This window comes from Melanostigma gelatinosum (genome assembly GCF_949748355.1).
Source record: "Melanostigma gelatinosum genome assembly, chromosome: 2".
NCBI classification, from domain to species: Eukaryota; Metazoa; Chordata; class Actinopteri; order Perciformes; family Zoarcidae; genus Melanostigma; species Melanostigma gelatinosum.
Window position 1 is genome coordinate 16,338,298 of NC_136635.1, and position 26,321 is coordinate 16,364,618.

General features: G+C 42.9%; 1 protein-coding gene across 11 annotated transcripts in view; it reads left to right on the forward strand.

Annotated features, from left to right (window-relative positions):
• The first annotated feature begins 214 nt into the window (after nucleotides 1–214).
• The window catches only part of tjp1a (tight junction protein 1a), a 43,082-nt gene continuing 16,975 nt past the window's right edge, over nucleotides 215–26,321 (forward strand). For 5 of the 11 annotated variants that reach the window (XM_079291191.1, XM_079291196.1, XM_079291197.1 and 2 more), the window contains exons 1-11: nucleotides 215–501; nucleotides 16,407–16,463; nucleotides 17,468–17,592; nucleotides 17,716–17,818; nucleotides 17,936–18,278; nucleotides 18,456–18,562; nucleotides 19,241–19,409; nucleotides 19,551–19,686; nucleotides 23,786–23,925; nucleotides 24,339–24,444; nucleotides 24,645–24,795. In XM_079291191.1, coding sequence (XP_079147317.1) covers nucleotides 478–501; nucleotides 16,407–16,463; nucleotides 17,468–17,592; nucleotides 17,716–17,818; nucleotides 17,936–18,278; nucleotides 18,456–18,562; nucleotides 19,241–19,409; nucleotides 19,551–19,686; nucleotides 23,786–23,925; nucleotides 24,339–24,444; nucleotides 24,645–24,795 — 1,461 coding nt within the window. In that variant the 5' untranslated portion in view covers nucleotides 215–477. Of the gene's footprint in view, nucleotides 502–16,406; nucleotides 16,468–17,467; nucleotides 17,593–17,715; nucleotides 17,819–17,935; nucleotides 18,279–18,455; nucleotides 18,563–19,240; nucleotides 19,410–19,550; nucleotides 19,687–23,785; nucleotides 23,926–24,338; nucleotides 24,445–24,644; nucleotides 24,796–26,321 lie in introns of all 11 variants that reach the window. The other 6 variants (XM_079291194.1, XM_079291201.1, XM_079291199.1 and 3 more) reach the window with 2 other exon arrangements.

Here is a 26,321-nt window from a genome sequence, read left to right on the forward strand (position 1 = left end):
TCTTGCACCCCTCTGTGTATGTAATGGTTCGCTCCGCCCAGACACGACACGGCCGTTGCTCACAGAGCCGAGAGCAGGGAGAGGTTCACCCAGAGAGTCCATTGCTGCTGCACACCGTCCGAGGGATGCCGACTCTTCACAACTTTTCATCCAGAGGTTGGCAACGAAACGTCAAAGCAAAGTGGTTTTATTTCTCTTTTTTTCAACTCGAGTTTCTCCCATGACTCGACACCTGACCGGACTGACGTTAACGTTTCAGATAAGATAATGGACATTGGACTTTCCACGGGGCTTTTCGTGACATGTTCCTTGTCGTCCTGGATAAAATAAAATAACAACGTAGCCCGGCGTGGCGGCAGCTGGGCGACAATTCAACTGGAAGGGAAATACCGCTCTCACCCTAAAGTGATTATCAAAACAAAAGACACCCACAACTTTTAACGTGCCAGTTTTGAGGCGGAATAATAAGAGTGTAAAATGTCCTCCAAAGCTTCAAATAAGGTGGGTAACCTGGTCGGATAAAACTCCAGCGTTAGCTTAAGTGTTTTGTTCCAACATTATTCTGCTAGCTCACGTCACGTTAGCTAACGTGTGTGATAAACTGAAGAGCTAACACTGGCTAAAAAGTGCTCAACTGTGCTGAAGTTGGGGTATACAACTTTGTAGACTGTTGTTGGTAGTGCGTGTGAGAGAGAGAGAGAGAGTGTGTTCTAACGTTACACCTAGCAGCATAATTTGACCTACAACCTGCCATGCTGTTTCTACTGTACGTGACTAGGTTCATAATAATCTGATTTAAACTCTCTGTTGCTGAAAAGTCCCCCTGCTGTGGTCACACCAGGCCTCAGCTCAGCTACCTGTTGATATCTAAAGTCACAGTCTTAATAGTTCCTTATTAAAAAGTTGCAGGAAAAACTGAGGCAGAACTTTTTACATGCCAGAGATCCTAGAAAACAGTGGACCATGAACTACATTTGATCGAGTTTGCTTTATGAAAGTTTATTTTGAGGATATTTTTGTTTTAGGTTATTTGTTGTTGTTGTGTTTTATGAAAAACTTAAGTAAAATGATAAGAGTCTGGGAGAAACAGACACCTGTTACCCAAAAGTGGAGTCTTTACAATCTTATTTTTGCGTACTTAACTTTTGACTTCACTTTAAGTAAATTCACTTACACTTATACTTAACTTTATTATTTATTTATGAATTCAAACTTGTGAACTATTTACCATTTGGCACCCTTTCAAATCCATTATTGACAACCGCTAGCTTACTGTATCAGCTGTGTATACTGCTGTCTATTCATCAGTCCAAACAGCTGGATGAATATCTGTCAAGCCTAACATTTTCTACCGCCAATGAAGTATTCCTACAGAAATATTTGAAAACTGTGTCATGTCAGGTGGTGATTAACAGCAGGTCTTGAACATACAAACACAACTTCATGCTTTCATCATTATGAGACACCTACCCCTACATGTACACATATGCACCATGTGATTGCAATGTCTTTAATGAAATACATGAATCACATAGAAAATTTGAATAAATGAACTAATAGAGAAATAGGTCAATCCTCAAATTTGACGTAAATATTTTTACAATGTATTCCATAGTTACTCTCCTTGTATTTTTTCAGTTTGACAAGTGAGGAATGTGCAGTGTTTGTCTAACAGAGGTGTTGATATTCAGGTTTGGTCGGTTGCGCCAGTCAGACGAAACCAGCTCTGTCGTGTCAGCTGGTGACGTTACTGTACTGTATCTGACGGCCTTTGTCACACCTTGACATTAATAAAACTTACTACTACACTATGCTGGCAGTTGGTAATGAGCCAACGTTTTCATGTGCTCATCAGTTTCATAGTATTTTCAATTTCTATTACAAACAGGTTGTTGGACATTTGAGCATTGTTTGCTTAAAATGAAAAGTGAAACCATAAGAACTGGATTAGAGGGGTGTGAATGCATTCCTTGGGGAAACATGAGCAATGGTGATCAGAGCCTGAACAAAAAAAAAAAGTTCTGAGTTTAGTGTTCAGGTGAAGAATGTATTGATTTGTCTCTTTCATATAGCTCAGCGTTTTCTAAGGATAGGAAAGCTATATGTCAGTTATAGCCAACCTTTCATACAAGTGTGTGTATATATATTTTTAAAGTGCTGTCCTCTTTTCAGGCTAACCTCTGTTCCACTAGCCTAATTCATTCAAGGTATATTTTCATAAAGGGTTTCTTTCATCAACCTTTGAAAAGCAGAAACATGACGTGAGGATTTGTTTTCATATTTCAAGCTAACTTGTTATTGTTAAAGCTGGGCAATATTGTCTGCCAGTGGAATCAAAATACAATTATATTTAGCTGTTGTTTTACCCCCCAAAAAACCACATTCCAAGAAAATTGTCAAAAAGTACTACAATTAAAGTGTTTAACAAAAGTATTTTGTTAGCATTCAACAACTACTGGACCAGTGAGGTTTTCGTGGAGATTTTCTTACATAAACAAATATCTCGGTATCAGAGGAAGGTCCTTTAGCTTTCTTTCTTTATCTTTCCATCTTGTCCAAACCTAAAGGCCTCGTGTCTCCTTTAACACAGAAGACACAGTGACTTCCTTTCAGGGGTCGCTGCACTGATGAGCTAACTGTGCAGACAGTAGTCACATTAAGCATCCAGAGCTGCTCCTACTGACGGAGACAGCCTTACCCGAGCTAAATTGTGTGCTAACAGGTTCCATGATGCATTGTCAGGAATAATCTGTAAGACGAGTATGACTTGCCTTCTGCTGTGTTATTCTTTTGTTCATCACTCACTGACCAAGTATTTACTCCCACTGGGTGAGATGTGGTAAACGGACATAACATCGGTATTAGTCACATATCACGTAACGCTACGGTTAATGATCAACTGTAATAAAATGTTTTTCAGGAATAGAGTAGCATCCAGGCATGTTGACACAGTGTCTCAGAGGTCAGTATGGCTTATATTTAGCAGCAGTGTGTCATTGGGTTAGTGTTGTGTTAGCATTCACTCAACGGTGACAACATTGGCAAAACCAGAAAGATAGCACTCTGTTTAACATAATCTGAGTGAAGTTGAAGCTGCTTTCAGTTTCATGTCATGACAGGCCGACACTACAAAATAACAGTGAATGTTAATTGTTGTTTAGAGGAGGATGTGTTCCAATGAAGACGGAAAAGGAAAGATCTTTCTGTTTGGTGCTGGACTTCCTGCTCTGGCACCAAGGAGGGAGGAAGACAGTCTGGCTGTGCTTTAGGGCTGCTTGATTATGGCACAAATCATAGTCATGATTATTATGGTCAATATTGACATAACGATTATTTAACACAATTACTCACTTACTTTGGAAATGTCATGCATTTAGGAAAGAAAAGCAGCCCACATTTTATAATTAAATGCATCAATCTAGTTTACTTTGAAAGCAAAATGAAGAGGCTAGATCTATGAAGAACGAGTCAAGCAGGACTAGTCGCAGTTCCCATCGGCAAGAGTTATCACGAGGGGATCCTCCCACACCGAGCAGCCCCCCGCTACGCACTAAAGGGGTGGGCTGGATTTATAACACGAGAAAAAAAGAATCGTTTCATGCTGAGTCTCTTGTTTTCCTTGAAATTAGAATTTGATTAATTGCACAATACTGTGCTGGTAGGAAGACATTTGATGACAGATCAGCAGTGGAGTAAAACAAAGACATTTAATAGTGTAATTTAACTCTAAATTAGATTGTTGTTGTTTTGTTATGGTTGAATACTGTAGTGGAGAAGAGCCTCACTACGGTACATTCTAGTCTTATTCGTCTTTGCGTTTGGCCTTCAGCCATTTCTGTTTACTTTTGTGAATGCTACACAAAAAAGAAACCGAATCAGGAGCATCAGCAGTCCCTCTAGCGTTTAGACCAGGGGTCTCAAACTCATTTTCACTCCGGGCCACATCAGCATCATGGTCGCCCACAAAGGGCCGGTTGTAAATGTCACCACTCGTAACATATTGTGAAATAACTCTCTGCATTCACAGTTTAAAGTAGTCTTCAATGTACTCACAATACATTTCCATGTTAAATGTACAGTAACCAGCCAAAGAGCTGCTTCTATGACTGTTTAAGTATCTCATAAATTTGACTTTCAATCTCATCATTTTGACTTTCTAATCTCATACTTTTGACTTTCAATCTCAGAATTTTGACTTTCTATCTAGAATTATGACTTTCTATCTCATAACTTCGACTTTCTATCTCATAATTTCGACTATGGGGATATTTTTATTATCAAGTCTAACTTAAAAAGAAGAAAAAAAGTTTTAACTTTGTTTTTTGTTTTTTGCTGTTGGATTCGCGGGCCACATAAAATGACGTAGCGGGCCGGATTCGGCCCGCGGGCCGGGAGTTTGAGACCCCTGGTTTAGACTGTTTGAGTGGACCGACTGAAACAAGGGGGAAATGCATTTGGATGAAGGATGTTGTATTAATTAGAGTTGCACAGTGGGCCAAGAGCAGCCTCCACTTTGCTTTGATGATTACTGAGAGTTGGGGCTGATGGGACTCGTGATAAACAGAGGATGGAACAGCTAGTGTCTGAGACCACCATCTGATCATAGTTCATTTACCTAATCCTCTGTTGATACACTCCCCAGGGTGCATTTTAACACATGAAATGTAACCTATAAGTCTTATAAACTCTTCTTCAATGATGTCCTTGCGGGCAGTGGGCGGTATGAGAAGGGTTATTGATATTAAATGTCAGGAAATCTGGGTTGAAAACTTCCCAGGAAACACTCTTGGGCACAATGCAGCTGATTTTGAGAACAGCATCTACTGCCCAACAGTATGAAGAGGGCTGAGCAGCCTCACATTGCACCACATGCTCCACACTAACAGGCCACTCTTTGATATATTGATGATTTAAGCCTTTGATTCAAATTACTCTCATTAAGGAAGGCAGGTGTAGGCTGTCTCTGTGTAATAGATGAGAGGGCTGCCAGTCGATCATATCGTCAACCAGGGGTCTGTGTTGCTTCAATTGGGCTTCAGTTTGGCAAATTTTTAGGCCGCTGTAACACACAATTGTGTCATTTAGTACCATTATGTCCAGATGCTCGGATTCATTGTCGCCCAAATTTGAAAACAAGAAAGCAGTGGACTGTTGTGATGATAATGAGGTACTTGTTTTTACTGAGGTATCGCCTTCTGTTGGAGTCTGGATGCAAACATTGAAAGAAAGCAGCTGTTTGTGTTGTTTCAATGCCAGGAGACTGGAGTGCGGCAGTTATCAAGGACATCTGACCTGCTTATCCTTTCATCCCTGGAGGGAAATCCAGGGCAGATACACACCGCAGAGAGGAAAAAAAGAAAGAAGGAAAGCAGAAAATGTCTTCTGAGGGAGGAGGTGATGTGAGGAGGGGTTATTGGAGGGGTGAGATGGAGTAAGGAAGGAGTGGGAGGGAGAGATGCACCGGCTATAATCTGAATCACATGGCAGATCTTAAAGACTTCCTCTCTCTCCTATAATCATGGCGTTATGGCGCTTGGGATTTTCCTGTTTAAAACGCATATTATAAAGCACATTAATATCTATTTATATTCAATTCAATTCAAATGCAACATGGTGGAGTACATTTCCTTGCCAGCTGGAGGCCAAGACTTCTGTGGAAAAGACTAGCAGTAGTCTTGCAAAATAATCCACAAATATTATTTGTCTCTTTGTGGTTTGGCATTGCATATTGAAAGAGGGATGGGGGGGCGTTATTCAAAGCAGGCTGTGCAATGGATGATTGACAGTTTATCTGCTTCTCTGAGGCATCAACATGAACCCTTCTTCCACTTTATAGGATGAGCGCACCACTTGCTTGGCTGTCATTGGTCTGGAATAACATGGGTGTAGTTCTGAATTGTTAAAATTTGCCTTCATCTTTTCACCCAAATCTTGACTTGAATCTATCAGTGAAAGCTGAGCTTCCCAGATATAGTGTGGCTGAGTGAGGCTAGTCCAGCAGGATGTTTCAGCACAACCAAAACACATGGGAACGCCCAGGAAGTCCATAACACGCTGTTCTGGTGTGTGAGTGGCTTGATTCTGATATTGACCTGAAGTCTAAATATTATCTCGCGGATTTCACTCAGGAAGACCAGCCTGGCATTAGCCCTGCATTATAAGTGTTGCCCACACTTTTGCTTGAGGATTCAAATGGGCTGCTGGAATAAAATGATCCACCACCTTTCGCTCAGCTGCTGATGTTGTTGATTGAGATGAGTGGATGGAAATGTCTTGGGTCAGTCCATTTCCTTATCCAACAGCCAGCCTATCAAAGCTAGGACACTACGACACTAAGGGACAAGAGAGAGTGCATGTGGCAGCCGTGGCTCAGCTGGTTAGAGAAGAGAGAAAGGCTGGAACAGATTCATCCCAAGGCTTGTTGCCCTACATGCCTTCACACACATACACACACTGCTGTGTGTTCGTTTGCTTATCTTCCGCAGTGTTGGTGGTCTTTTTTTGTCTGGGAAACAGTCATCACCCTGTGGGAGACATTGTCTGCTGCTTAAGTAGAAGAAGAATAATAAACATTCCTTTATTAGTCCCACAGTGGGGAAATTATTCTCTCTGACCCATCCCTGTATATATAGGGAGCAGTGGGCTGCCAATGACAGGCGCCCGGGGAGCAGTTAGGGGTACAGTGTCTTGCTCAGGGACACTTCGACACAGGACACGGTGCAGCCGAGGATCGAACTGGTGACCTTTCGGTTGGCGGACAACCCTCTCTACCCAGTAAGCCACGGGCGCCCCCGAAGATGATATAAGGCGTAATAATCACACTCAGTATCTGTGTAGATTTCCTGATGTCATTTTCTTTTCTTAGACATTGTTTTACAATTATATTCATACAATATCATCTTTTCTGACAATTGTTTTTCCTCCTTAATATACATATTGTCCATATGCACATCTTGAAATCCGTCCACTTCCCTCCCTTAGGTGTTTTCAATAAACAACTCTGTGCTCATTTTGAAAAATGAAAAAAGTGGGCAAGGGACTGAGAGATTTGACTTAAGTTACTGACCCTAAATGAGACGAGTATCACACCCTGCTGCCTCACTCCACGCCACTGGGTGAGTTTCTCCAAGAGGAGAGCAGGCACCAGCTATGCAGACTGACCGTCCCAGTTGTAGCCAGTGTGAAACTCTCGCGCCTCTGTAGCCACCAGCCCACTGTTCTTCTCCTCTTCTGTAGCCAGTGTAACGTCCGTGTGAAAACGTGGTGGAAATAGCAAGCTAGCTAACGTTGGCTAGCTAGTTACGCTCTGATTGAAGGACGACCCTGCTCTACCACTGAGCCACAGTCGCCCGACACACTTGTCACAGGATAGGAAAGCACATTGCTATCGTCAGATAATCATTGGCTGTGAGTCACCAGATTTTGTAATGTACTAGTTAATTTCCAGAACACAGAAAGGAGAGAACAGGCTTGTGCTGGGCTGTGATTGTAATGTTACACAGTCACTGAGAGTAAAAATGATGGATGATGTGGGGGGTCTGATTTCAGGGCGTTAACATTTTTATTTTTCATGATGTAGAATAGTCCCAAATTTATGAGTCAATGCCAGATATGCAAAATTAAGTGCAGATACTCATCATAAATCTGCTCTTCTGCTCTACTGCCTAACTATCGGATTGAACGTGTGCTCAACTACCTTTTTGTATCATGAAACATCACCTGAGATGGATGACTACATACCAGACATAACAATATATTTTTTTGTATTTTATTATTGGCTGATCTCTAATGGAAAAAGTCTCAGTAAATGCAGTTCGTTCAGAGCAGAGTTTCTCACAGTGGGTGCCGCAGCACCTTTGGGTGCCTTGAGAACAGGTCAAGGGTGATGGATATTTATCACCAAGTTCACCAAAACTACATTTTTCGAGATCCCATGTATATGTTATAATTTACCTTCGCCCAATACTCATCTTCACTAAACAGACCCTGAACGCATCGTAATGTAACTGAGCGGTACTTCGTTCGTTAGCCGTTAGCAATGCCGCCACCGTCCTGTCAATTTAAACCTTCTTATACAGTCTAGGATTTAAACACAGATCAGTGGTTTACAATGTAACTTCATCAGCGATTGGCGACTAGAAAAGCATACGGTAACTTTGCACTGCGCAGCTGTAGTCCTAAACAACAACGACTCTGTGTGTTCCCCTCATTCCTGTGGCCTTCAGTTGCCAGCCTTCTGAAAGTAGCGTTATGATTTTCAGTCATTGTATGTACGCTGCTGAATAACGAGGCTTCATTACAGACTTTCCTGTGCACATTGTAATTAATTCATTCGGTATATTTGAGGGTGTGCGCTTCCTCTCTAATAGGGGTGCTGAGGAGTTCTTTTTTTAGATGCCATTTGAAGTCATTTGTGTATTATTTCTCTGTGCTTCTGTTGAAGAATGCACCCACCCCCCCTTATCTCTCATCTCTTGGGGGAATGGTAATTATGTTGCCAGTTAAATGCTGGGAAAATGGCCGCTCCAACAGTAACTCATTAATTCACCATAGATTCTGCCCCACAACATGCCTATTGTAGCAAAGTCCTCAGAAGGCTTGGGAATGCCATTGAGTGGGTTTGGCCCCTTGTTTTATGGCACCATGTGATTGTGCGGACGATGAGTTGATCTTCGGAGTTGCACAGTTTTGAAAGATGTTGTGCAACTTTAAATTTGAAAGTCATAATGTTTTTATTTCTGTGTCAAATATTCCAACTGTCTGCTCCAAGTGTATGCTCTTAATACAATAATCATGTGTTGTCATTGCAGTTCGACCCCTTGCTGAATCTCCCTCTGATTAACATGTGTGTGTAGTGACTGCTGGCCTGTGTGCTACAGTGAGTTTCACCACTGTAAAGCATCTTTTATAAACATCAAGGATACCAATGTTTTGGTTTCCCCATACTCGCAACACAACAGGGACACTCCTATCACCCTTTGAACACAGAGCTTCTTGTCTTATCTCCTTTAACAACTTGTTATGCTCACTTGGTGTAGTATGTAGCAATGAAAGTTAGCATTTCCATGAGAAGTTCCATGCTGATACTAGCCGTAACTGTCCAGATTTGTAGCAAACCGTGGGTGTTTCAGCATGAGGATGGAGTGGTGTGGATGTATCGTTCTTTATTTGATTTGCTCTGATGGTGAAATGTAAGTGTGTTGGGACAGCATGACCTAAATATGATCAGTAGGTGTTGTACAACACTGTGGGTTAATGGACCCTTCTGGTGAGATGTCAATAGCTGTTGTATCTAATCAGTTTAGGTTTATGTGATTGAATTACAGTTAATTTAGGCCAGTAAGGGATTCATAGGGTTGGTAACTTACACTGCGGTCATTTCTCTGAAACTTTATCGGCCACATGACGGTAATCACTGTAATTATCAACCAGACCATGAATCCTCACCATCACTGATACATCACTGCTTCTTGTTCATTTTTGGTTCTCCGATATTAAATTGTCACATCATATTATCACATTTATTTCCGCTGTTGTGTTGTTCTCCGGCCTTGCTTTCATTCCCAGTGAGACAAAAGAAGGGAGACGGTTTCAAAGTAAAACGGATTGAGGCAAAAAGATCCAGAGTCTGAGGAGAGGAAAAAGTGAGGGAAGCCATTAGGAATGAGAAAGCTGGGCCATGTCTCCTTATCTGCACATTCCTGTAGAGTGTATGTGTGTGATGGGAGGGGTTAGGGTGGGAATACTGATAGTTGTGTGAGCGTTGAGTGGCTGAATCCAAAGGTTCCAGTGCTGGATCTGGTTATCTTTCTCAAGGCTTTGGCTCACAGTTTGTTTCCACAGACACAAAAACAAAGGTGTGTGTGTGTGTGTGACACACACACACACACACACACACGCACACACACACACACACACACACACACACACACACACACACACACTAAGTAAACTGATATCAGTAAGTAAAAGTGTGATAAGCCAATAAGTGTGTCTGTTGGATACATCAGGCTCATGATTATAATCCACCAAAACATCAACCAAATGTGACCTCTTTTAAGTTATTTGAGTTTGAATTCATTATTATTATTATTATTATTATAAGGAGGAAAATAACCATTGTTGCACAAGTTGGTCACAGTACGTGGAGACATGTTCATGCGTTAGATTTATGTTATTGGGTGTCAGATCCAGCCTTGGACCTTTCACCATCTGCACAGCACACCCCAAAGGAGGAAAAAAGCAAAACATCTTCCAGCTCTGAAATAAACTCCTTGCTCTGGTGAGGGTGGGCCCGCAAATCCAAAGAGTGAGAAGCGCTGCCCAAGAGGCTATTTGAAACTTTGACGTTTGTGAGAAATCCAAAAGCTCGAACGAAACCAACGGGAAGGATTTTGTAAAAAGTTGAAAGTACGAATCCCACCAGAAGTCCCCACTCTGTGACCTCAACACTGCCTGTCTCTCTAGGCAGAGGACGGTTGGTGTGGTTGAGCTCGGATGACTTTGCTGCTGGCTAAGCTGCACATGAGATGCTAGCCTAGCCTAGCTGTGTGTCTGGGTCAGCGGGTAGCAGGGAACAGCCCGCTGAACATCAGCTCTGCGGAGCTGCTCTGGGGTCAGGGGAAATAATCAGAGCCTGCACCTGGCCCACAGGCTCCAATGAAGCTTTCACTTTATTCAAGTGGAAATAAATTACCTGAAGGATTTACATTTCTGTGATCACGCAAAGGAGTTGCAAATGGATATTACACATTATATTAAAAGTATATATATATATATATATAGCTGTCGGATATCATCATGGCCTCTATAAGAGTAAGATAGAGACATGTGTAAGACCCATGCTGTAAGAAACCTGTTTGCTGACATCACACTGGTCTCAGTTCTACATCCTGCTATTGTCCGTCCGTCTGTCCAACGATCCATTTCACTTTGTCTGCTGTCATGAGACAGCAGCAGTCGACTTCAGAGGGAAGCATGGCTCAGATTAACGTTTTAATCCAAAAGCCTGGATTACAGGTTTTGTATTTTATTCCTACCCTCGTGTGTGTGTGTGTGTGTGAGCGTGTGAGCGCGCGCGTGCGTGTGTGCGCGTGCATTCGATATGTTGAGGAGGATCCTGATGGAGGGGTTTTCAGGGAGCTGTCTGGCAGAGTAGAGCTGCTGTTTGAGACTAATTAACGCAAGCATATTTGAGCATGTCAGCACAACAGTACATCACTGCTGACTGAGGCTCTGCATCATCATCGTCATCTGCCTATTGGCTACTTGCCCTCATCTGCACACCCATGTGTGTGTGTGCACACACTTGCAGCCCTCTCTCCTCTCATCACAGTAATAATAACCCAAACCCGAAAAATGACTCCTGCTGAATTCATCTGTTAAAGGCTGAAAGTGACGACAGACATTTTCCTTCGGTTTATTATTTCCTGTGCACTTCACAGGATAGTACCGTAATCCTGAAAGACAGCATGTAAAAGCTTACATTAGAGGCTTTAATGCATTTGCATGTGTTTTCTGTTGAGTGCTTGCCCTCCAGAAAGAGCTTGTGCGTCGTGTGTCTCTAATTATGTGTTGTTTGAGTGTACTGCTGCCCAACTCTTTCCTTTGGGTCCCGTAAGAAGGGAAGATGCAGTTAGCATGGATACCAATGCCCCAGTGACGGGGAAAGCTGCTGGTACAGGCGTAGTTGAACAGTTGAAATCTGGAGTAAGACTTTCTTAGCTTAGGTTGCGAGTCGTAAGATGAGGTGAGTATACCAGGAGGAATTTTCAATAGTGTGCACAGGGATTTCTTCTCTGGAAGCTGAAGCTATTTCCTGCAAACAGGAAGTGAGTGTTTTCCTGTGGGTGATGTGGCTGCTATTTCTTACATCCTGCCTCAGGCTATCAGAGAAGAGCAGGCACACTGACCCGAAAGCTTTGTCAGGATTTTACCTCACACTTTGTCGTCATCGAGATCTTTGCTGCTGTAGCACCATTGCTCAGTATGTCCCTCTTTACCTCAGAATGACCTGATGTGTGAATACTGAATTGTTCTTTCTCAGGGGCAGAAATGTGAGTCCTCATGCATTCTTTAATCTTTGTTCTTCCTACATTTTCATCCTGTCCTGTTTTGTCGAAAAACTGCTTCTTAAACTTTGTGTTTGATCCGCCCACTTTGTGAAGTACTCCTTTGACTCAGATGAAGGGGAGTTAGGTGGAGGGAGGTGGTGAGTAATGGCCCGACGGACAACATTTTCATTGGCAAAGCACCGATAAAGAGCTTGTGTTATGCTTCTTCCAAACCTCTCAGCTCATGACATTAATCTTGAGAAGATGACCTCATTGTCACCTGCTGCTTTATCAATTGCCTTTGTCATTTAATAAAGTTAATTATATTGGATGAGGAGGTAAGCGATGAGCTTGACTGCTGACTTCTCTGTGGTTTTGTTCTGTGCTTAATGCTGCCAACGTGGGTCCACATGTTTGTGGCTGTTTCTGTCTGAGTGCCTCCATTTCCCAAGAAGTCCAGTGATCTGCTGACTCTTTAGTTTCACAGATTCTTAAGATGTTGGCAGTGCGTACTCTGTTCTGTGCCATTTCTCTGTATATGTGAACACGTTTGATTACTCTGGCGACTGAGAAGCATGTGTGAAGACTTGACCTGACCCTGTTTATCAACGCTTTCTGAGGCAGGTTATTATTGTCCGTTTCATCGCTCATTTTTCCAGTCTGTTCATCAGTATGCCCCAAAGAACTGGATTAGTCTCTGCCTTTGAAGAGCTTGAGTGAGCTGTTATATTCTGTACTGGACTCTGTGTTATAGTGTGCCTGGCAGGGCCAAGCCAGGCTGGCTCCAGCTTGAACAAAGAGGCCCTTTTGTGTGTGTGTGTGTGTGTGTGTGTGTGTGTGTGTCTCACAGACAAGTACACGTGTTTGGTGGCTGCTTTTTGTTTCCCAGCCCTGGGCCTTGCTGGCCAAAGCTCAGGCCTGACTAATATGGATGTATAAATATACACTAGGCTGCCGTCAGTTTGTGCTACATCAAGCGCACCATTGTTTCACACAACTCTGTGACTTCAGAGATAAACCGCATCCATTGTTCCCGTCTGTATTTTTTATTATTACTTTACTGCAGAAACATTTGTTCATGTTTGTTTTGGCTGGACATGTTCTGTGATCTTTGCTTTTGTACGATGTGGAATGGTCCAGTAACAAAGTACATGAGATAACCAAATTACCATTTCCAGCTTTTCCACACAGAAAATTACTCTTTCTGAATTTCTTGTTTATGACAGATGAGACCACATGGCCGTCCGTCATTCATATCACAGTTCAATTACCGATTTAAATTCAGTCTGTTTAAGTAAATATATTTTTTGGGGGCCGATACTGATATTTAGGAGTTAAAATATGAGTGACATGATGGTTGTCACAGGGGAGGAAAGTGTGAGTATGTTGATTATTTACATCGCATCACACCAGCAGGCAGTCGACAGGCTCTTACAGTGCTTTACCACAGCTTTATTTTTGCATTGAATAAAAAATAAGACCGGTCAATGTCTGCTGACAAAAGAGCATAGTGATAAATTGGTGGGGTTGTATTTCCTTCTCAAGCTTAAGCTAACACATTGCTTGTGCCTGCTGCTGTCTGCTTTCTACCCTGCGTATACCTCACACTCGATCAGCCTGTTAATCAGGGGGAAGTGCGACTACAATGATAAAACATGCAGTATATTTAACACAATCTTTTTCTGATACAACTCAAATGTACAATATAGATTAAATTGTGCAGTGCCATTACTCTGTAGGTCTCCTGTTTCTCTTGTGACTCACACCTGATCTATGACCTCTTACCGCTACAAGTATGTCTACGCCTTTAAGGCTCACACTCACACTTACTGGAAGTCCTCCCTTGAAAGGCCTATGGCGAGTGTGTCGGGTGTTTGGGTGTGTAGGACTTCAATGATTCCAGAGTGTTTTAAATCTGGTTTGGTTGAGCAAAATACGTTTAACCCAAAGATTTACTAGTACGTCATTGTCTTAGCTTGCTTTTCAATAAGGATTCAGTTGAATGGTTGGCATTCATTTGAGGTACGGTAAAGAGACAAGGGAGCAGAGAATAAAAAGGAAGATGTCATTGAAGACAGATTTATGTCAATTATGTATCCTCTCAATTGGTATTGTCTATGTAAGCTGTACAAGCAGCCCACAGCTCTCTCCCTCCTCCCTCTCCCTACCTATCAGTAAAACCCACAGTTCAAGGACAAGGCCACCTGCCTGCCTGACCGCCTGGTCACATGACCCCAGCATGCAGTTTCTTCTCATGGTGTAGCCCCCCCCCCCTCTGTCCACCTGGATATGAATGAACGGATGGATGAATATATCACAAAGCACTTTAGAGGAATGGATGTGTTTGGGAATGCCGGGAGGAGCCATGGTTAAATGGGTCAGGTCCCTTCACACAATAGTGGCATAACTGGGAGTCGTAGGGGCAGACAACGGAGGGGGAGAGAGGGGGGGGGACACCCAATTATGGACATAAATAACATCCACACAGCGCTGCGATGGAAATTAGGGTCAAAGGGTTAACTGTGTTTTCAAGAGGTTCAGACCAACTGAACTGAACAGAGTGAATGGAGGAGCACAGACACAGAATAGGACCTACAGTAAGTTCAACACAAGTTACTACCTACAGGGCCATAAGCTGAAAACAGCCCTGTGGTAAACAGCAGGTTGGTTGTGTGTTGTATGGGTACCAGTGAGACAATGATATATGATCCAGGATGTCCAGTTGTAGTAACGGATTGTTTTCGTTAAATGTTTTTGGACGAATCAATCAATCCATAATTTTTTCTGTAAATTGTCACAAATTTGTCGGACGTTAGTTGTAATGGTCATCCACAACCCCAAATGTATTATCTTTTAAGGTAAAGAAAGGATCACTTTTGAGAAACAGAAAAGTGTTTTGCATTTTTGCTTGGAAAATGACTCGACTAATATTTTGAGTAAAGCATCAAGGAAATCAGCATCTCCTTCCTTGTGTTCGTTTGTGTCCTTTTCCCAGCAAACCTACAGTATTATCTGTCTGGCCATGTCTAAAAACAGCAGACACACTCATCAGCTGGCTCCTGGTCTGTGTCCTCACCACATGCTGTCGGCAGCATTGCAGTGTCAACCTGCTGTGAACTTTGTCGTTAGGTTAGGGGAAGGTGATGACAGTTATGATCATGATGATGGGGGAGGTGGTTCGGGGATTAGATGATGATTAAGGGGTGAGGGAGTGAGATTATCACAATGATAGGGTGTAGGATGGACAGATGACATGGTGTTATTGTAACAAGAGCTGATAATAGAAGTTGTAGTAAATGAGCACCCTGCCACGTGTGGTGGTGTTTGTCTTTTCCTTCATCTGCCACGTTAGACTGTGCTCATCAGCACTCTGCCACAGACAGCTGTGGCATTACTCCCTGCAGGCAGACAGACAGACAGGACAGCAGTGTTGCTTTATCAGCTGGAGGGAAGCAGAGTAAAAGCTGTAATTTAAAGCTGGGGACACTGGGAGTTAAAAATAAATAGTGATTTGAGACACAAATTAAAGAGTGTCTGTTGGTTCTAATAGTAGTAACAGTCACATTATTATAGCTTCATATTCTGAGTTTTCGAGCATTTTCCATTCTTCATTTTGAGTAAATAAAGCAAAAGAAGCCCATACTTAAAGATGAATCATACATCGAGAGAAACCTGTGTGATGTAACTCAATTTGAGAATGAACGAAAGCACAAGATGCATGCCGAGCATGAGTTTAATCCAGTGTGGCAGGTCAGGGGAGCAGCTAAATATCTCCTTTGCTTCAGCTCTCTCAGATGACCTCGTCAGAAATAACGTAGGAATGTTCACTCAGTCTTCTGAACCTCAGTCAGTCTCTGCTGGCTGTTTACTCATGCTGCTGTCAGTCATAATCTTTTCACATGTACACTTTTAGGACTTAGTCGTGCAAATAAGCGTCTACCTTGCCGGGAGCCAAACAACTACTGAAACAGGATATAGAAACATGAAGCATGCACATCGTTTTCTGACTCACTCTTCTCTAAAGCTACATATAAACAATGTTTTCTTAGCAGAACTTTATGAGTCATTGACATTTTGAGTGTGTTTGTATAATTATGTCTTGCACACTGGTTAAATGTGCCCTCATTGAGTTAATACTTTTCTTGACGGGAACAGAAGGATTTCCCAATAAAAAGAGCGATGTGGTAAAATCATGCAGGCTCAACGTCTTCCTAAACAGGACATTATAAACTTCACAAAGTTTGTTGCATCATTATTGTAATAGGCTGCATTAGGACACACATCTGTACTTGATGTACATACTAAATTGGCCCCAAGATGTTAACCCTTTCCTTGTTGTTTCTTGCTTTGCAGAGTGCAGCGATGGAGGAAACGGTCATATGGGAGCAGCACACAGTAACCCTTCACAGGGCAAGTGATTACAACTCTTTAATCAACTCTCCTCTTTCTTCTCCTTTGCCTTCCCCCCCCTCCCCTCTCTGCCTCTCTAATCCTGCAGTATGTCTGGTGTGTTCTTCACTTTTTCCTCCCTGTCTTTCTCTGAACCATCCATCTCTCTTCTCGCTCTGTACCGTGCCGGCCAGCTGTAGCAGCAGGATGTGTGCTACTGAAACAATAGTCAAGAAACCCAGATGGCAGGAAACAATGCTAAGGAAGACAGGAATCAGCATCCACATCCTTACTACTTCATTTCACTTCCTTCCCGTTGGCAACATTCTCCTCTCCTTCACACAGCTCCAGGGAAAGAGAGAGATGATCGCTTTAGACCCTGTACTGTTTTTCCTGTGCTAAGTCACATGTGATTGTGATAGATTGCATATAACTGATAACCCCTCATCATTTGATTAATTATCAAACTATTCAACGCCACAGAGATGGCTGATAAATACATATACTCATTGTCTTGAGCTTCTGAATGTACTTTGCTTCGAGACAGTGAAACAGTACCAGTTAGTTGGCGCTGTTGTGCAAGTGGGATTGTATAGAGCACCTGACTAGACTGGCCAGCTTGCTGTAATCTAATTAGCAGCGGCTTTATCGAGGCTGAAGGAGCAGACCGGTGCTGCCTGCTGTTCTCTGCCTTGTGGTTTACCTGTGTTGTTGTTGTGGTTGTAAGATTGCATCACATGGCTTGCTCCCTTGGTGCTGGCTGAAAAACATGTCCTCAAAACCCCCATGGAAACCTTCTTGGAAAATTGTCATAATAGCTCGCAAAAAATAACATAGCTTTGTTCTTGTCTGCAGTAAATGTCCCCGTATTTTAAAACCCGTCACATTATTTTACTTAAATAGCATTTTCACTATTAATTAGTCTTCAAAGGGCACATTAGCCTGTTTTTAAAGTCTGGGATGAGTTTTATGTAACTGCCATTTATGCTGTATCAGTCAGTGTGTATGTATTTCTTTGTGTGTAGGCCCCAGGATTTGGGTTTGGTATCGCAATCTCAGGTGGGCGAGACAACCCTCATTTCCAGAGCGGGGAGACGTCCATTGTGATATCTGATGTGCTGAAAGGAGGTCCTGCAGAGGGACTGCTGCAGTAAGTCTTTGAGTATTCTCATCAATAGTGGAGCACTGTTTCTTTGACCTCAGAATTAGATAATGTAAGCTCTTATTGAATGTTTCCTGTTCCCATTTATTCTATATACTTTCATTGTTTCAGAGAAAATGATCGAGTGGTGATGGTCAACGCGGTGTCTATGGACAACGTGGAGCATGCCTACGCAGTGCAGCAGCTCAGAAAGAGTGGCAAAAATGCAAAGATAGTAAGTCGGACTCTGAAGATGTTTTACCAAACCTGACGTTGTGTGACATCGTGTACGTCACAGTGAACCCTTTAATAATTGCCAGTAACACTCAAACACTTCCCGTCTATTCCAAAGACTATTCGTCGTAAAAGGAAAGTGCAGCTCCCTGTTTCTCGACCCGGGGACAGGGAGACGATGTCGGAGCATGAGGAAGAGGACAGCGATGAGGAGGAGGAGGAGGACGGCGGCTATGAGCACCACAGTGGGCAGGGTAGCCAAAGTGCCTATGCGGGAGCGAGCGGCGGCGGCACGGGCACCGGCAGGCGTCAGGATCGCGAGCGTAGCAGCAGCGGCAGGAGAGATCACAGTGCCTCGCGGGAGAGGAGCGTCTCGCCGCGCTCCGACCGCCGATCACAAGCCTCCTCTGCTGCATCGAGGCCTGCGAAGGTGACCCTCGTCAAGTCCCGCAAAAATGAAGGTGAGCAACGCAATGTCCAAACCACCGGAAAATGTTCCGTGCAGAACGTGGATAAAACTAATTCTAGACTCTCTGGTACTCAAAGTAAAGGTCAATCGTAACTTTAATGTTAACGGCTTGTATTTTATTCGTTGATAATTGGTTGATATTCATTTGTGTGCTTCTTAACTCTGAAAGTAGAATATGGACTGCGGTTGGCGAGCCACATCTTTGTGAAGGACATCTCTCCCGAGAGCCTCGCTGCCAGAGATGGAAACATCCAGGAGGGAGACGTCGTGCTGAAGGTGAGAGCAACGAGAGCAGTGTTTGCAGGAATTTAAAAGTAACGGGGAAATGTACTGATAAAAGATTATTAGACTACACATAAAATATCAATATGTTAAGAAGTAGCTTTAAATAATGAGGTGGGAGGAAAGAGAAAAGGGTATCGGCCAGATTTACTGGAACTCGTCTGCTGTGGGAACCTCTGAGAAAGTGGAGGTCACAGTTCATTGGTATGCAGACTCACCCTCAGGAATACCACACATTCCATTATTCCTTTGAATTTTGATCTATTCAATCACTGAGGAGGGTAAAATCCTCCCTCACAATGCAGAGATGCATTCAAAATCCAATTTACTGTATCAAGTGTTCTGAAGTGAGGCAGGACAAAGACCAACAGACATGAATACTTGAATGAAGATAATAAAGTTGTGCTTTTATACAATATATGATTCAATACTGTGGACTGTTTGTGTCTCTGACGGCACTAAACGCATTGTAATCCCAATTATATAAGTCTTTAAACTCTTTTGTAGCCTCCTGTACATTGTTATTGTTGATGTGAGGTGAATTCACAATTCTTCTTTGCGATGATCCCGTCGTTTTTAAAAGCCCATCGTGGGGTCAACAGGAAACATTGCCCAGTGAAGATGACTTGTCTATTCGGTTCTCATGCTGGCCCTCTCCTCTTCCTCTGGCAGATCAATGGCACAGTCACAGAGAACCTATCACTAATAGATGCCAAGAAGCTGATCGAGAGGTCAAAGGGCAAGTTGAAGATGGTGGTGCAGAGAGACGAGCGAGCCACGCTGCTCAACATTCCCGACCTCGATGACAGCAACCCATCAGCCAATAACTCCGACAGAGACGGTGAGACAACCGACGTGTCGCCGTACTTTGTTGGGTTGCAGCTAGCATTTGATCAAAAGACAAATCTGCAATTTGAAAGGAGTTGATCTTGATTTACGTCATTGATGAAAGGCTTATACATATTTAATTTCAATTACACAGACATTTCAGAAATACATTCACTGACATCCGACCATTCCAATCGATCCCACGGGCGAGGTAGTCGATCACGTTCGCCTGACAGGCCTGAACCATCGGACCTTCTCCGTCACTCACCTCGGCAGATCAGCAATGGCAGGTAAGCGAATTGCACACACACACACACACACACACACACACACACACACACACACACACACACACACACACACACACACACACACATCTAACTGCAAATCTGGTGATGGGACGCAGCTGTCACACATGCCACAGTCATGCATCCATGCTCCCACCACTCCAACTTCATACCAACTTCATACATCATGTTCACACCCACGGGTTAGTGGGTGCAGAGTAAGTACCTTGCACCACTAATGCATAAATCAATAGATAAAGTCATTGCATGCATACACCATCACATCACGCCATCACCGAGTTCCAATAAAGCCTTACTCTGGAAGGGGACTTGGGAAGAGAGGAGGGATTAACCCACCTCCTCCTGGTGGACCAAAGGTCTTGATTTGAAAGTATACTAGATCGTTTTAACCATTTCCTGTCCAGAGAATCTCCTTCAAACTGTATACAGTTGTCTCAGCTTTATGTTGTCCCTCACTTAAATCCTGTAAAGCTAAGTACATTTAATATTCAACACCAATGTTACTCTTGTTGCCATTACTCATGATTATGACCTGAACATTAGTGTTCGCAATAAAGTCTTTATTTCACAATGCGTTCTGGATTAATGCAATGCCATTGCATAGCTATTTTCTGCATATACTCTGTACACATGATGAGCTTTTCTTTCACTACATTTGAATGCCCATAATGTCTCTCTATCCTTCTCTTTTTCGTACTGCCAGTTGGAGCTTCCAGTAAGTTGTCTTTGTTGTAGTTTAGTGGTTTTCTAGCCTCCTGTAGCTGACCAGCATGACAAAAAGGAGAGCTAGAGGAAGTCATGCAAGTGACTGTAGTGACTCTCAGTCAGTGTGGAGCTCAGGCATTGTAAGTAACTGAGTGTAGTTGAATGCGGCGCGATGACTAGCTCTTGCAGACTTTAATCCAGTTGATAACAGGACTGTTAAGTTAAACAGGCTTGGCACTTTTTGGATCAGACCATGCTAATTAGAGATGCACCGATACTGATATTGGCCCGATACGGACTCAAATCACTGGATCAGGTATATTTTACAATATGCCGATCTGGTATCGGGTACCATTATTTTGATAAACAGCAAGTCAGTCCATTATATCTATGTATTTATTTTTGAAATTTTGTTTAGAAAACGATGTTTAAGACAACCTAATGTTGCCTTCCACACAGAGAGCCATACATCTTATTAATTAAACACTGGTCTCGGATTGGTTGTTGGTATCTACTGACACCCTAACCCAGGTATCAGTGTCCATATCGGGACTGAAAAAGTTTGATCAGTGCATCCCTAATGCTCATTCTATCATTGGCTGCAATGAGAAGAGACAGAGGCCATGTTGCTGGTTTCTAATGAGTAAGTGTATGGCTGGGTTTGATAATGTGAAGTAGGGGAGGGTATTGAATCGGGCCCAAATCCAAGCAGCCTTTAAGCACTCGTTCTGGATTGAACTGTCAGAGTTTAGTAAAACCAGATCTCCATTTCATCCTATTTATATGAGTTTGGAGTCGCAGACACAGTAGGCTGTCTGTACTCCAAACCATGATATAAAAAACTATGTTAAAGAGAACATGTTTTTTGACTAAAACTAACCAAATGTGCTATTTTTATAGTATTAAAACCCAAATTTAGCTGGAAAACCAATAGCAGGATTGAGCTATTTCTTGCATTACTTGTGTTGCACTGACCCACACATCCAGCTGTCGTAGCTGCAGGATGTTAGATCACCATGCTGCTGCTAGTTTGGCTTTCCTGGCCTCGTTGCTTGTCACTGATATCACAATAGAATAGCCTCCAATGCTGCCATTTCCATTAGATGCTACATCATGTCAGACTGTGGAGTAACCTGAATTGTTTCAATGCAGGATGAGGGCAGGTTCACTGTTGCACAGATTACTTCCAATGTAAGTGAATGCATCCCTCTGATAACAGACCAGTGTGTATTTGCACCCTTTACTTCTGTTGCTCTCTCCCCGATCCCTCTTTTATCTTTGTGCACTAAAATGTGTGTCCGTCCAGATGTTAGAAAACCAATTGTTGTGTCATATTTGTGTGCACCATTTTCACATGTTGTATGACTGGTTAATCTGGTAAGCACAAGGCATTGTCATAAGAGGAGTTCCACCTGCTTCTAACGTTTGTTTGTGGTTGAAGAACGTAGTGAGGAAGTAACAGTCTGACGGTCCCAAGCCTGTGGTGTCAGGGAGTTTTTATTTACTATCTCCCTTCGAGGCATTCTTTTCCCTAGGGCACGAGGCTGTTGCGTGTTTTAGAATTAAAACGCATCATCAGAAACACCCTTCAAAGTGTATGTTCGTCAGCGTGGGTAACGGCTGTTTTAAACTCTGTGTTGTCTCTCACGGAATTACACTCAAAGTCCTCTAAATGCTCATCATGGTTCAACTTACAGAGACATTTGTGTGAGTAAATAATCATTTTAGTTTTTAAAAATGTTTCTTGTTAATGATATATGCTTCATTGTTAGTTTACAGGGATTTTGCTCTTGCAAATTTCGTTGATTTTGCAAAGAGTGGTCAGTATATCTAGTGAGCCTGTGACTGGATGAAAGTATACGGATCGGGACTGTTATGCAGTGCAGAGATTCTGCTCTGGTAGCAGTACCATATTTTGCATTGTTTGTTTATATCTGTGCAGCCACGTCTCTCCTGCTCCTTCTCTTTTTCTGCCTCTCACTTCCCTCGCTCACTCTTGCCTGTACCCATACTCTAAGAATGTGTGAGGGGATTGAACAAAGGCGTCTGTCAAATGGAGTTTGTTAGTGTGAAGCCTTTTTTCGCGCTATTCTGCAGCAAGGAATAACAGATTTAGGCCACAACCTCTCGCTCTCGCTCTCTCTCTCTCTCTCTCTCTCTCTCTCTCTCGCTCTCTCTTTCTGTCCCTTGCTGTGCTTGTCTCTCTCTTTTCCCCTCTCTCACACTCTCATTCATCTGTTATACACAGATGCAAACATACACACTCTCTTTTTCCCTCTCTCCCATTACAATTCTGTTATTTCTCTCTCCCTGTCTGTCTCTTTCTCTCTGTTATTACAATTCTGTTATTTATCTCCCTCTTTCTCTCTCTCTCTCTCTTATTACAATTATGTTATTTATCCTGAGGCTGCAGCTCTCATTTGCCATTCTCCCTGCACAACAAAATCCATTGCAGGACTCACTGATGCCATGTACATGTACTGGTTGTACATGTACTGGTTGTACATGTACTGGTTATACATTTGTATTTTACTGTATTTCATTTATGGGTGACTACACTGTACTGTATTCTTTCCCGACACGAGAGAATGGGAGAAGTGGCCTCGTCTGAGCTGGTGGCACTGCCTGCACCTTCACATTCTGGTGCTAAAGCTTCTGAATGCAGCTCAAGTACTGTGCCAGCAGGCAGTCATGTGACCAGATTGGAATTCAACCATTGTTTTAAGCAGCAGAGCCTTTTCTACTCTGTTAGTCACAGCCCACAAGACAGACAGGCACACGCACACACACACACACACACACACACACACCCCGTTTCCTCTTGTTTATTCTATCCAGGTTAAACAGGAACTTGGACTGAAAAGTAGCCTCACTCAGGAGTTTATGTTGGGAGACTTGGTTTGATTTTTCTTTCTCTGCCTGTGTGCTTTTATTGGACTGGCTGATAGAATGGGAGTTTATCAATCATCCAGAACAGTTTCATTTGGAAATGAAAACATTTATGAACCCTGTCTGCTCCAATTTACATTCTATCAGTTAGTGGTTGGGAGTGTCGTTAGCCATTTGGAGGGTCTTATTTAACAAAGGCCGCACATCCTTCTTTTAAAAGCTGATTGTCTTCTCATTTGATTTTCTGTCCACATGCCCTTATCACGTCATCCATGGTCCATGCTTTTTCCTTTTGGGTTTATTTTAGTCTTCCTGGTGATGTCAGCACAGGACAGAACTATATAAACACCGGGTCACAGAAAACACCGGGTCATTCTTCCACACACGAGCAAAGATTCTGCAGTTATTTAAGGAATGCATTAATGGAGAATGTTCTTGGTTACGGCATTGACGGGCCACGCGTACCGAATTTTTTTGTCTATTTCAGCCATCGAAGTCGAGATGAGGAACGCGTATCCAAACCAGGATCCATGGCCACACCATTCAAAATCTCTGATGACGGCGTCTTGTCACAGGCCAGCGACCAGACCAGTTCCAGAGATGACAAACTGTTACCCCCGCTGCCTGGTACGAAACCTCTGCCCATCAGCCCTACGGACTAGTGTGCTTTCTCATGTTGGCCTCAGCTGTTACCACCTTTTTTTGTTTCTACATTTCATTGCCATTAGTACAGTAAAGTTTCAGTTGTGTCTGAACAGCAAAGAGAGTTTCACTCACGCTTGGTTTATTTTAGTTTACTTTAATCACTCTACAAGTATTGTTTTTTCCTGTGCCTGAAGACTAATAATTATAAAGACGAACAGCATGCCTTCACTTCACTTTACAATTGGTTTCACTGTTACCAAACACTTGGCAGACTATCTTGTGTCAAGCCTTACCGAATGATGAAACGGATGCTGTTCAGCATATACTGGGTACTAGTTTCCGTGTGTGTGTGTGTGTGTGTGTTATTTGACTTAGTGTGTTTGTATTTGATACAGAACCAAAGCCAGTTTATGCACAGCCTGGTCAGCCTGACGTGGATCTGCCTGTCAGCCCCTCCGATGCCCCCGTGCCCAGCGCTGTTCATGATGACAGCATCCTCAGGTAAATGTCCTCGATGCTCTCGTCCAACCTTAGTATTGACTGATTGTGGCATATATATCCAGTGTATATATCATTCTCTTAAAGAATTTGCCTTCCTGCTGTTGTCAGACCACAGTCTACATGTGTCTCTTAGAATGATTGTTTTTAGATCCATGATTTGCTGACTCCTCTTGCCTGATTGTATCTGTCTACCTGTGCAGGCCGAGTATGAAGCTGGTCAAGTTCAAGAAGGGAGAGAGTGTCGGTCTGCGGTTAGCAGGAGGGAACGACGTGGGGATTTTTGTGGCGGGTGTTCTGGAGGACAGTCCTGCGGCTAAGGAAGGGCTGGAGGAGGGAGACCAGATTCTCAGGGTACGCTACACTCCATCACTTAAGCAACATGGCTGTTGTTTGCTTTCTGCAGTAACATGTAAACACGAAATGTAGTTTTTGAAATAGTGGCGAGGGATTTAAAGAATCACACTTTACGGTTAAACTTTACGTTTTTGCTGGAGAAACCTGATTTGTTGCCCATGTACTGTATATGCTTCACTGGTGTTTGTCAGAAAGCAAGCGTGTAAGGCAGCAGTTTAGTGGGTTGAAAGGAAAAATGATCAGTCTATTTGGAAAAATTAAACCCAAAGTCTGGATCTAACAACTGAAGCTGAAAAGTAGATCTAAGTTGGTTTTCACAGCTGAAGGTCTGTGGACTATTTGTAAAATTCTGTCCTTTCATTGCGCTGTCTGTCACAGAAATATAACTCCTCAGGCTACACTGTCATTATCAAATATGCCAGCCTAAGTGATGGTGAAGAAATCTGCTGCAAGTAAACAAAGGATTTACAGTGTTCTCTGATTTCCAGATTTCTCCCAACTTGTTGATCTTGTGCACATGTAAACGTGGTGTACATGCTACTTCTTTGTCCTCCTAGCTTGTAAGATAACTTTAAGGTATTGTTTTCTGTCCGAGTTTAGTCAGGCTTTTGTTTTTAGCAAGTATTAGCTGTTACTTATGTTGAAAGTGGGAAGAACATCTGGTGTTATTGTGAAAATAGACGAGCAGTAGCTGCCCACACTGACTTCGATACTCAGTGGTGAAACTATGTGATCCCAAGAACACAATAGTTTTATTTCTCTCTAAAGTGATCTCGGGAATACAGTACAATGTATCCGTCAGTCTGTGAGTCATGCTGGGCTCTGCCTCGTGTCAAAACTCCCCTTGTTTCCAGTGTGAAGACACAATGGTCGTTCTTCCACTCTGACCTCGGAACAGTTGACTTTCTGTTCCACTAAACACTAGAGTAACATTGTTGATGGGATGATAGAAGCCCTCTTGATGTCAGTGTTGGATCCATTCAGACGTGTTGAAACAACAGCCAAGCATTACACCTGCTTTGTTTAATGTTCGAACTGTGAATCTGTGTAGTGTTGCACTGCACAGAAGAGGCTGAGTACTTAGCCGCACAGTTTGTCTCCCCACAGACATTCATGGACAGCATTTATCTTACAGACAAATCTGTCCATTACCGCATCTCCTTCTCTTAATGAATATACTATGGCTTGTGTTCTTCCCACTCCACAGCATAGATCTGTGTGTGTGCGTGTGTGTGTGTGTGTTTTCTCTCCACTGTACGAACACACCTCAGACTTCCAGGACATTGTTTTCCATCTTTAGATGGTTTCCCTTTGGTCATGGTGTGCATGTGGAGATAAAGACATCAAGCCCTCCTATTTCTGGGAAGGATAAAGGTGTCTTTCTGAGCTTCAGTGATTCCGTCCATGTGTTTCTGGTTGCCCTGCTGCCCCTCAAGCAGAGTCAATAAACAGCAGTTATTGTTTTTGGGACAGCAGCATGAGAGGAGGAGGCGGAGGAGGCTGCTCCGTTGTAGGGGAATTCA